The sequence below is a fragment of the Vulpes vulpes genome, chromosome 13 (genome assembly GCF_048418805.1).
Source record: "Vulpes vulpes isolate BD-2025 chromosome 13, VulVul3, whole genome shotgun sequence".
Lineage (NCBI taxonomy): Eukaryota > Metazoa > Chordata > Mammalia > Carnivora > Canidae > Vulpes > Vulpes vulpes.
The window spans coordinates 62,637,615-62,650,424 of record NC_132792.1 but is presented as its reverse complement, the minus strand read 5'-3'; the positions used below and the strand labels follow the sequence as shown (position 1 = coordinate 62,650,424).

Here is a 12,810-nt window from a genome sequence, read left to right as displayed (position 1 = left end):
CCACTCTAAGTAACTGGATGCTAACTCCCAGAGCTAGGGGTAAGGAGATGTGGGAATCCTGTTTCTTCATGGCCCACAAATCAAACACAGACCTACAGAGGTTTCCAAGGATTTTCACTATTCCAGAAATCTTTTTGAAAGCAATACTTAAGTTGCTGGTACAGGGAAAAAGAGTATTTGACACCCTAGGTTAATTAACCAACCCTAAATTTATAGAATTTTAAGGCAATCAAATGGGAACACATGTGAAAGTACTATGTAATTAAACTGTTATACAAATTGTGGTATTACATTTTATTTTTTTTTAAGGTTTATTTATTTATTCAGAGAGAGAGAGAGAGAGAGAGAGGGGTAGAGACACAGGCAGAGGGAGAAGCAGGCTCCATGCAGGGAGCCCGATGTGGGACTCGATCCCGGGTCTCCAGGATCACATCCCGGGCTGCAGGCAGCGCTAAACCGCTGCGCCACAGGGGCTGCCCTGGTATTACATTTTAAAATGTAATCTAAATATCAGCCCTTACAATCCTGGAATAAGAAAAAAGTTTACTCATATGATAAACTTTGCTCAAGTTTACTCATATTTTTCCTCTCCTTTACTAACTAGAATACATGTTTTCTCTTTTCTTTAACAACTAGAATTCATCCATAATCTGAACATGGGATATGGCAAGAAGGAAAGCAAGATGGTCCCAGACAAGGAGAGGCTCAAAGACTAATAAAGGAGGAAGGTCCCTCATCAAATAAATTTCTACAAATAAACAAGGGCAAGGAGAAGGTGCCAAGTTTATACGATGTGTCTGTCAGGTATGTTAGTTGCTCCAATGACGTGGCTGGACAATTCAAAGTTGTAAATCTCAATAATTTAGTTTACATGAGTCAGGGGCTATCGTGAATTTTATCAAGTTCCTAACAGGTCCACTGCCAAACAATTCTCAATGTCTTGTGATTTCTAAATTCTATGACAAATTCCCAAGGTTTGAGCCCTATTTTGGATTACTTACCTAATTTCATAAAAATTTCTGTTATGACAAATAAAAATGAAGTTTCTTAGGATATGTATCAAATTCCACCTTGGATGGGGATGAGGGGGGTTGTGGCATAAGGGGAAGAAGGAAAGATTCATTCTTTCATTATAGGTCTATCATTGATATGTTACAAGTCTGTATTTACTCTTTCCAATTTTAGAAAATCCAATAAAGTTAACTGCTCAAATGACTGATTCTCCCCTAAAAGGAAGATGGGATACATAAAAGACAGATTTTTAAAAACATATAATTGAACTCATGATGTCTCAAGCACCTGTTGACAGGTAATAGGATATAGAAATCAGTCATTTCAATTTGGCAGTAAAATATGTAGGATAAAAATTTTACTATGGGATTGATAGGAGCTGTAACATAAGAAGTGTGTATTGAATGCTTATCCAGTTATACTATAAGCATAATAGTTTCTTTACAAATGGACTACACATTCATATAGATCTTTTCTTAAGAATATACTTTTGAAAGAGCTCATCTCTTTTTTTAATAGACCTACATTATTCAAAACTGTGTTACTGACCAGTCTTCAAAGAGAAATGGTTCTTTATCTAAAGTCCACCATGGATGTGCATTTGGAAATTCTTCTAGCATTCATCAGGAAATAAATATTCCCACTAACTTCAATTTCTAATTAGAAACAAATGTATGAAAAGACAGAATGTGTAAACTATTACAAAAAAGCTAAAACTCAAAGTAGTATGCTAGACTATAATCTAAAGGAAAAGTAATATTTCTATTTTTACTGTTGCTCCATTTAACATTTTTAAATCTGCCTATCAAATAATTACTATATGTGATAAAACACATGACTTATGGACTTATGGCCTTCAACTACTAAACTTATGTTCACATAAGAAAAGTTAAGTCAAAATGAGCCTTTCAAAATTATAGTTACAAGCAATGACTGTTACCTGGTTCTTACATCTAATTTGCATCTATTGATGATACAGGATAACTCAAAGAGAATTGGAAACCATCCTCTCACCCACACCCGGTCTTCAGGTGCCACATTCATATCATCACTTGTGTACTCCTTGAAAGCCTTCAAGAAGAAAGGTAGATATATTTAAGGCAAAACATAAAACCTGTATATTATTTCTCCAAAAATCTTTCTGAATGCTTTATAAATCAAAAGTGAGCAATTTAAGACTATAACTGCCTATGAAGAGGACTGCACTAAAGCTGAAGTTGGTTTTAGTTTCAACTCTGTGATCAGCTTTTCTGTATTACTCTATTCACCAGGTTACATTAGGCTTCCATTTTTATTATTTCCCTGGTTATGACACATGCAGTCATACAAGCCACCCTGGGAAGTGTGAAAGGTCAAATGAGTCAATATATGTAAAAAAGTACTAAGCACCCCATACATCCACATTTGTATGTAGTAAAGAAAATCTTACTACCAAATCTGTAATGAATCACTTCTCTTGATGACAATTACAGAGATACATTCAGATATGCAAGTTAAGGTTGGCAGCCAGGTTGCCAATTCAACTTTTTATTTCAGTGCTTAAGCCCACACTCATCCACAGACAGTCAACCTCAGTGCGGCACAGTACAACACGCAAGCAATAGTATGGGTTCATGGCTAAAAACATAGGATTGGGTTCAAACCCTAGATCTCCTTTACTAGCCCTGCAATCATGGACACAATTTTTAACTCCTTTGTGCCTCAGATTCCTTACCTGTATTGGGCTATAACACTACCTATATCCCCATAAAGTTAACATTAAATGAGTTAATACGCATCAAACACTCAGAAAAACACCTGACATCTTTAGTAAAAGACAGCTATCATTACACTTAGGAAAACATCTGATACTTTTAATAAATGATAGCTATCATTACTAACTACTTAAGTCAGAATCAAGCTCAAATAATTTTGGGGTTTACTGAAAAATAAATGCTTCATATCCCCTCAATTCACCAATAAACTTCAATCTCAGACTGGAAATAAATACTCAGCAAAATTTTGTTTACTAAATGATGCTATACCTGAGGTCTATCAGATACATATTTTGCACAATGACGAATAAGTCGAATTGCTTCCATACTTGTGTCTGGGAAAGCTGCATTGCACGCAAATTCAGACAAACACTTCACTGCATCCTGGAAAGAATCAATGGTCGCTGGAAAGTGTTTTTCAAACACAAGAGCTAAAAGGGTGGGAAATATATCAAAATAATTATAATTTTTCAATTATTCCTAACTGTACCAAAAAACACCAATCCCTAGATGTAAAGCATGCTTAAAGGTGAAGGGTTCTGATGTCTAACAGACAAGGCTTCGTGTCTCTCATTACCACTTATTTGACTGTCTTGAGTAGTGGGGAGAGGGACACAGGTCTGTGTTTTCTTTACACTATAAAGCCAGCACATACTACAGTGATGGTATACAGCTGGTACTGAATCAACGGTTGTTGAGTGAATATACAAAATTATGTTCAAACTATCTGTGTTTCAGTTTCTTAATCTATGAAAAATGACAATGGTCATCATTATTATCTTTCAGACAGCTTAACCTATATCCTCAGGATTTCATTCTCTTTTATAGTCAAGAGAGGCTAGTGTAATGTAGTGGCATAATATTGTAATGTAGCACTCAAAAACCTCTCCCTGGCTTTGAATCCTAACCCCATGATGCACTTTATACAAGTCACTTAACCTCATTGGGCTTCAGTTTCCTGATCTATTTAAAAAGGGATAATGAAGCTACTTATCTCATAGAGTTGTAAAGACCAGAGGAAACACATTCAAAGTGCTTACTATACTATACTTGCCATACAGTAAACATTCAATGAATGTTAATTATAATAATGTAGTAACAATATGTCATTATTTTTACTCTGTTTCTATAGGCAAAACTTGGTAAACTTAAAACATAGAATAGACCCCTGATTTTACATTTGTATTATTTTTTTAACTTGAACATAGCCAGAAGAATACTCACTGACAATGTGCCCTGTTGTTTGGAATGCAAGTTCCACTATGCTTTCATCTTGATCAGATGCAGCTAGATGAAACACAGAGAAAATGTTCTTCCATCCAGACCGAATGTTAGCAGCTTGAGAATTAACCATTTGTGCTATACACCGTACAACCATATCTCGAATTGTTGGAGACCTAAAATATTAATATCATTGCTTGGATATGCATATAGATAAAACCCATCAGTTTTTTTTTCCTTTCTTCTGATTTTCCCCCTGCTGTGGAAAATAATAAGGTATTTTTCTGATATTAAGCAATTCAACAAATATAATACCTGTTCCGTTTCATTATATGTTCAAATGGTCTTAAGAAATCCTTCTGGAATCTGAAATTAGCAAGCTCCCCTTTCTCTAAAAACTTCATTGACAATTGCCTCAAGGAGTCTACTGCAAAAATAGCTACATCTTCATTAGGATTACAGCCAACCTGTAATGGCAACAGAAATATAGGGTGCTAATGTCAGCAGTGAAAATCTATTTCTTCATTTTTTAGAAAAAATATATGACTAATGACTAGTGTAGATAGGTAAATCCTAAGACTCTCCACAAAGGCACTAGGTGTAGTAACAAAATTTCTCAACAAGAGAAACATATTTTAACTAAACTCTTAAAACCTGCAGCAATCACTTCTAAAAAGAAAGGATTCAAAGGGTTTTCTAATTTCAATTACAAAAATGTAATTTAAAAAAGCTAGAAAAGGAAAAAGTCTCAATTAGATTATAAGGAATTGTTTAAAATTATAAATGTAAGCAAATCTTATAACTATTTAAATACCTTATTAAAATGATCGCCAATAACCTCCCAAATTCGAGACCACTGCAATCTTATTCTTCCCATGTTGTAATATGATATTTCTACTATTTTTTGTAGACTAAACATTCTTGGATGTGTAGTGGAAAGTAATTCATCCATAGACACGGCACAGAGCCAACGGACAAAATCCACTATAATATAAATAGATTTACATTGTTTAGCTTAAGTTTCAAGACTTTTAGCCAAAAAAATTATAAATGAAATAAATATATATACTTACCAATAGCATTTCCATCTAGCCTTGTAGACCCTGTAAATATTCTAAAGGAAAGAAACATATAATTCAAAAATTTATAAAGTCCTATGTCTGTTTCATCAATTCAAAAAAGTAAGTAGCCTGAGGTACTTGCTACTTTAAATCTGGTTTAAGGTAACAAAGAATAAGGCAGTCAAATTAGTATTTTATCATATCATTTAATAACAAGTATAGTTTGGATGTTCCTCCCTCCCTCCTTTGCATATAATTGAGAATATATTGTTGTAATTTTATTAGTAGCTTACAAGACTCTAAGGATAAGAAAAATATCAATTGTAAAACTAAATGATAATTGGCACAGTGCAAAACAGAGGATTTTTTCAATTCTTCCTGATTATCTACTAGCAATAAACATGTCCTAAGATGAAAAATTCTTCGTTTTTCAGGTAACATGTTTGATTAGAAAACTCATTTATGTTAAATTACAAGCAATTGCAAACAGTCTCCAATATTTAACCAAGAAGTGGCTAAATAACTTTTTTTGGAAAATTCAAATGTTTATAGTTAAGCTGTCCTGTCTAGCTTTGCCCAGATTTCTTCACTGAGCTTTTTCATTGTTTTGAAGTTTCATAAAAGACTTCAGCATAAACCTATTAGTCTTATTTCAAGGTCTATATTCTTAACCATGCCCTGGTTTTGTAACCAAAGGTATAATGTACCTTCAAGAGTAAACTGAGACTCCTCAATTTACATTGTGTACTATAGGACTTGCATGGCAAAAAGGTAAAGGCAGGAGCAGGTCAAATATTAAGCTTAGAAATAAAGGAATTGGGAGCACCTGGGTGGCTCCATCAGTTAAGGAACTGACTCTTGGTTTCACCTTAAATTATGATCTCAGGGTCATGAGATTGAGCCCTGTGTCGGGCTCTGTGCTTAGTGTGGAGTCAGCTTAGGATGCTCTCTCCCTCTGCCTCTCCCCCCTGCTTGCTCTCTCTCTAAAATAAATTTAAATAAATAAATAAATAAATAAATAAATAAATAAATAAATAAACAAATAAATAAACAAATAAATAAATGTAATCATAGTAACAGTAATAGCTACCAACAATCACAAAGTGGGTGCTCAGTGTTTTATAATATATATCCACTCACTTAGTAATCACAAATACCCTGTGAAGTAGGAACTAGTATACTTCTAATTTTATAAACATAGAAACTGAGGCACAAAGATATTTAATAACTTCCTTAAAGTCACAGAACTAGTAAGTGCTACAGCCAAGATTCAAATCAGGATGGATAAAACAACAACAACAACAACAACAACAACAACAAAACAAATCAGGATGGATATACTTCACCCTCTTTATTACTCTGATACACTGCCTCACACTTACCTGAAAACATAAACATAACAAAACATAAACATTTAAAGTATATTGTTTTTTTCCTACAATGTCTACTATATCCATGCTGTGAGTATATCATGATTTTTTTAACCTCACTGCCCTTGAATGTCTGTCCATGTGTCCTGGCAATGAGTAACAAATACAAGACAGGAAAAATAGCCTAAAAACCAACAACATGATGACTCAGAATCTGATCTGCTAAAGGAATATTTTAAGTTTTCCTCTATTGTTCTTGTCAGTACAACAAAATAATTCAAAGACCTAGCTGAGAATACCATGGGGGTCGGGGAGGGAATAGAATAATAAGACCCCATTTAATCCAGTGGTTAGACTGGATCCAGAAATTAAAAATATAAAAAGCCTACAACTTCTTGCATAAACAAAAATGAAAATAGCTAGAGTACACATTATAAATGTCATTAGGTGATTTCTCAAACCACATATATTCTCATAGGCAATGGCTATTAAAAAAAAAAAATACCACAGAGGTAAAACTAAATAGTATACAGGAGAAACAGCAAGAAAAGGAAGAAGGAAAAAAATTTTCTTTAAACTGAGAAGGAAGCTAATGACAAAGAGTAGTGGCAGAGATGGAGATTATATACAACTACATGGGAAAGAAGCAACAAATTGAAGGCCCTGAAATCATGGAGAATAAGGACAAAGAAATACCAGTAGCAGACAAGTTTATAGACTCAGGATGACAGAATTTATTTCAGGAGCATACATCCTGAAAAAAGGCATTCAATTCCTACTCACTTTGGTAGCCTCTGAGGGGTCACTTTATTTCTAGTCATGCTCCACTACAGATAAGCCATATGGTAGAGCAAAGCAGTCTGTGGAGGCATGTAAAGTTAAGCCTTCATAAACTAAGGCAAGAGAACAGAGCTATATTTCATAAAATCAGTGTATGAAATGGATTCTGCATTCCCTGTACAAAAAGCAAAGGACAGAAGCACGAGAATCCTGTGTGTTATTATTAAAAGACATATCCTTAAAAGCAAGAACAGGAAAACAAATTGATAGATTACTGTTCCAGCCACAAAATGAAAGCAAAGCAAGCAGCAATACCCACCCCCCTCCAAAAAAGTTGACAAAACCTGACGATTCTGGACCTCCATAAACTTTAAACTGTATGCAATGCAAAGGCAAACTACATGTAAAAAGTTTTCACAGTGAAAATATAAGGTAACACTGGTTTTTTAGACCTAATTGGAGGATATTTATGATCAAACACAACTGGGGATGTGCTACATGTATTTTCTGATAGGTGATGGAATGTTCCAAAGTGTGAGATAGGCCAATATAAAGCTAGATCTGTGTGCTTAAAATTAATAAAAACAAAAACTATGGTACTGTTTTTTTTTTTTTTTTTTAAACTTTTAGCAGTAAGTCATTCCTGGATAAAATCTATTCTTACACAAAATAACTTTTAATTGAATCATGTTTTTTTCTCTTAAGAAACAGAAGCTATAAATAATTAAGCAAAAAGAATTACTATGATTTTTCATGTTTATTTTCTATACTTGTCATAACAGATTATTCAGAACAAACCTAAGGACAAGAAAATGATTTTTTTGCAGGACAGGTATAGAACTTTCCAGGATGATGCCTAAGACTATGTGCACCACTGACTTGAATTACCCAGGTTATCTAACTGACTTAGCTTATGAATTAGAGTCAGAATATTACATATAAAAATATACTCAGATACTGAGAAAGAAATTCAGAAGAAATTTAATGAGAAAGTAAAATGCATCACACAAGAGTATCTTATAGTAAATCAAAGATATAACTTTTTTTTTTCAAAGATATAACTTTTAATGCTTTTACTATAAGCTAAAATTTAAATGTTGATGTTTTATATCAAATTGGACATTGGATTTATGTTTGCAGAAGTTATCTGGTGATGGCGAATTTGAGACAACAAAGTACTAACAATTTGTTTCAGACTTCTCTAAAATATCTTAAATTCTTAAAATGGAGAGGCATATCATTTATTCAAATGAATTCTATGTCTCCCTGCAACAAAAAGTGGATGGATGGATAAATCAGAATCGGGTATGGTCATACAAAATAAACTATGGAAATAAATAGTAGGTAAAATGTTAACTCTTGCCTGAAGAGATTCTCATTATGATAGTAAAGAGGATTTTTTGCAAGGCAAGAAAATCATTTGGAAACAAGTTACCCTGTCAGAAGAGCAGATTATTACACTCCTCTCCAGTTGTACGTGCAAGCAGAGTGGTGGAGAGGCTAAGGGTATACACTCAAGAGATAGATATGCTGCCTGAGTGTATGTCCTGACATCACTCCTCCTAATTCTCTGTGGGTGAAACAGTTATTGCAACAATAATCAGGTCAAAATTAGTTGTGGGGATAATCAAATTATTTAGGCCTCCTCTGTCTCAGTTTCTTCATTTGTAAATTAAAGACAATAATAATACTCATCTCATGAAGTTACTGTAAGTATTAAATGAAGTAATACATAGAAAGCACTTCGAAAAGTGCCAAGCACATGGTAAGCCTTCAAGTTACATAGTGGGTATAAAAGGATATGCAATCTTTCTTCAGCCTTCACAGGGAAAAGGCAAATGACCTCCTTCCCTCACAACAACAACAACAACAACAACAAAAAAAAAAGGGTCAGCAAGTGGAGATTAAGAGTTCTTTTCAAGGAAAAAGTTGCAGGGAATATTTCCATGGTGACCAGCCACTGAATACTCTTGTTCAGTCTGTACTTAGAGCATTAAGTTTTATCTGAAATAATTCTGGATTAGCAGAAGTCTCCAAGCACCAAGAAAAAAATGCATATATTTCTGAAAGTTTCATCAGAAGTAATAAATACATTTAAATGTCAGTGTTGTAAAATGTTAAGTTTCAAATATATAGGCATTCATCTAGAAAAAGCTAATCTCAAAGGAATACTTAGTACGGGCTTACTTTTAGAAAACAAACTAAATATGATAATGTATATAATATACAAATTCCAAAGTCCTTTCCAAAGAAGCTTACTATAAGAATTGCCAGCAAATCCTTCATTTACCCATAATGCAGTCTTATATCAAATAGGACTTGAAAGACAGATTACATTCCATTTTCATATAGGGATAATAAGAGCAATTAGCTTTCTATAAAGGAAATAAAATGTGTTCTTTTTCATCAAGATTACCATTTTCTTAATGTTCACCAATATCTATTTTAAGTTAAATTTTCATACTGTTTATCTCCTTATATTTCAAGATCTAAAGAGCAAAATTATAGGTACTTCATCACCTAAATCACCATATATCACAATACAGTCTTAGGTAACTTTAGGAAAGTTATTTTGGCAATGATTTTTCTTTCTTTCTTTCTTTTTTTTTTTTCTTTACCACTACTGAGCAAAATGTACCTAAATGCTACAGAATTAAACCAGTAGTCATTTGAAAAGGGAATAAAATAAATACCTTACCTATCTACAGCAACAACAACACTTTGAGAACTGGTTTCTCCGATGGATTCCTGAATACTTGCTATCTGCTTCCAGTCCACATTTCCTCCAACTACCACACATAAAAGAGAGTCATTTCAGTCTGAAAATAATTCAGTGGAAGAATACACTTACATTTCTAAAACATACTTCCAAAATCAGTTATTTTCCTAATGAAAGAAAGCAAGCTTTTGGTAAATAATTTTTTTTTAGCATCAGTGACCTATATCAAGGCCAAATGTGTTTAATTAACTATATTAAGTGGCATATAGACATGAATGGTTATAAAGACAAACTGGGCTCAGAGATCAACAAATTAGGGGCACTGAGAATTCAGATCACAAAATTAATGACAGTAGGCATAATTTCACTTAATGTTTAAGGAACAGCACTAACTGCAGTTCCAATGCTACCTTCCTTAGGATGATTCTCAATTCCATTAGATCTCCCTGTCATTTAATCTCTAGTCCTCTATTTACAAACACTTACTGGAAATTTTACCTGTATTTTCTAATATCTTCTCATTCAAAGGAACCATTTCTCTTTCCCTCAAAAACTGGTTCCCTATGCCAGACAGCAAAAACAATTTTCCCAGTTTTCAAACTCTTAACTTCCCAATTATCCTCCACCAGTCATTAAATCTTTCTTTTGACCTGTTTTGGTATCACTCCTTCATTCTCATTCCTACTTAGGTTAGAGTCTTATAATTTCAGGGCCAGATTATGGACAGTTTCCGGACTGCTTTCTCTGCTACTAATTTTTCCCCTCTTCAATCTCTCTTTTCAGTCTCCTGTCAGGTTAATTTTTCTATATCATCACATTCATTTTGCTTACTATTACTTACAGGATAAAGCAAAAAGTTTTTAAGCCTAGCATTTAAGGCAGTACCCTGCAACATTCTAGCCATTATATGTCTGTTCAGTCTATCCATCAACTATCTAAAACCCAATTTGAGTTCTCAAGAAGGATTCCTCCCATTGTTCCCCTGAACTAAGCATTTGTTTAAATAACAGTCAAATCAGGATTTCTTCCATATAGTTTCTCATAAATTACTATAGGTGTGTTGATGTTGCCTTCTCAGCACAAAAAGCTCCCTAAGGCAAGGAACCAAGTCATACAAATTTTTTGTTGTTATTTATCAACCTCACTCAATATTAAGTCTAAAGCAGATGTTAACAAGTATTTGTTGACTAAACTGATCACTCACTAAATGCCTTTACGTATGCAGCCACAATAGATGATATTATTTAAAGCAGCTGAATTTAAATTCTCTTCCAGGAACTAAACAATGTGAAAAAGATGTGATTGTTGACTGCAGAGAGTTTATAATTTACGAGGAGAGACAGACTGAGACAGACTTACAACCAACTTTAGTAAAACGTAGTAATTACTTCATCACTAAGATAAAACTAATGACATATAATAAAAGTTTTGTTAAATACAACTAATTCTGGTAGGCGAGAGAGAATAAGATTGTTAGCTCATGGAAGGGTTTCATATATGATGACATATTTATTCAAGTTGGACCTAGAAGGATGATCATGTAGAAAAGGAGGCAAAAGGAAAATTTAGGTAGAAGGAGCGGCATATGTAAACTAACAGAAGGATGAAAGCAAACACATTTTAACACACTTGGTTATAGCCATAATGGAGGATCTGGCTGGGGATGAGAGAGAAGGGAGTGAATAGTAGTAAGGAGATGAAGCTGGAAAGATGGGCTAAAATTAAAATGTGAAGAACCTTGACTGTTATGTTTAATGTACTACTTTTGAAAACGGAACAATACAGGGCACCTGTATTGTGGCTCAGTCAGTTAAGTGACAGACTCCTGATTTCAGCTCAGTTTATGATCTTGGTCCTGGGGTATACCCTATGTCGGGCTCACTGCCTGATGGGGAGTCTGCTCCTCTCCCTCTGTCCCTCACCCCACCCTTGCTTTATTTCCCTCTCAAATAAATAAATAAATCTTTAAAAAAAAGATTGTAAACAGGGAACAACAGACCTTTTAGAAGACCGACATGATACAACCTATTTTCTAAAAAGTTATTCTGGTAGTATCTGTAAAACACAGTGAAATAGGAAGAGATACAAGAGCTACAAAGACAAATTAAAAGAGTCTATTTAATACAAGTGAACAAAGATGAAAGCCTAAAATAAGCGACAGAGAATTGGGGTACCTAGGGAAATAGGGTCAAGCAACACTGGACTTGAAGCACATTAGCACACTACAGGAATTTAACGATAAAAAATCTATGAGAAAAAGTAATGCCCATCACCACAAAAGTTCCTTTGCATATTATTTGAATGTCTTTCCTAGAAAGCTTTTATTTTTATATTTAAGAGCTTTTATTATACTTGAATAATCTGTAATCATTAATAAATATATTTAGAAGAATCAAAAAATATATAAAATGTTTAGCAATCCAAAGAACCTATTTTAAAAGCACATGAAATCTTTCAAAATTCTGTATAACACTGGAACATGATAGGCTAATAGTTTCAGCTTTACCAATCAAATTACTCAAAAACACAAATATTCAGATAAAGAACAAAGAGGTAGGTGTGAATATTCACTTAAGATTTATATGACAAAACCAATGAATTTTATTTATTTATTTATTTATTTATTTATTTATTTATTTATTTTTAAGATTTTTTATTTATTTATTCATGAGAGACACAGAGAGAGAGAGGCGGAGACATAGGCAGAGAGAGAAGCAGGTTCCTTGCGGGGAGCCTGGATCATGGCCTGAGCCAAAGACAGACGCTCAACTGCTGAGCCACTCAGGTGTCCTCAAACCACTGAATTTTTAAACTTTGATATACACCTTAAAAGAATAGTATGCATATAATTCTAATAATCATATGCTATGTATTCTTAATAATTAAAAGTTTCA

General features: G+C 33.7%; 1 protein-coding gene across 5 annotated transcripts in view; it reads right to left on the bottom strand.

Moving 5' to 3' along the window:
* The window catches only part of ARFGEF1 (ARF guanine nucleotide exchange factor 1), a 141,392-nt gene that overhangs the window by 22,834 nt on the left and 105,748 nt on the right, over window positions 1–12,810 (bottom strand). For all 5 annotated transcript variants that reach the window (XM_072734598.1, XM_072734597.1, XM_026012191.2 and 2 more), the window contains 7 exons: window positions 9,896–9,986; window positions 5,060–5,100; window positions 4,801–4,970; window positions 4,302–4,453; window positions 3,990–4,162; window positions 3,036–3,196; window positions 1,952–2,082 (listed from right to left, as the gene is read on the bottom strand). In XM_072734598.1, coding sequence (XP_072590699.1) covers window positions 1,952–2,082; window positions 3,036–3,196; window positions 3,990–4,162; window positions 4,302–4,453; window positions 4,801–4,970; window positions 5,060–5,100; window positions 9,896–9,986 — 919 coding nt within the window. The remainder of the gene's footprint in view (window positions 1–1,951; window positions 2,083–3,035; window positions 3,197–3,989; window positions 4,163–4,301; window positions 4,454–4,800; window positions 4,971–5,059; window positions 5,101–9,895; window positions 9,987–12,810) is intronic.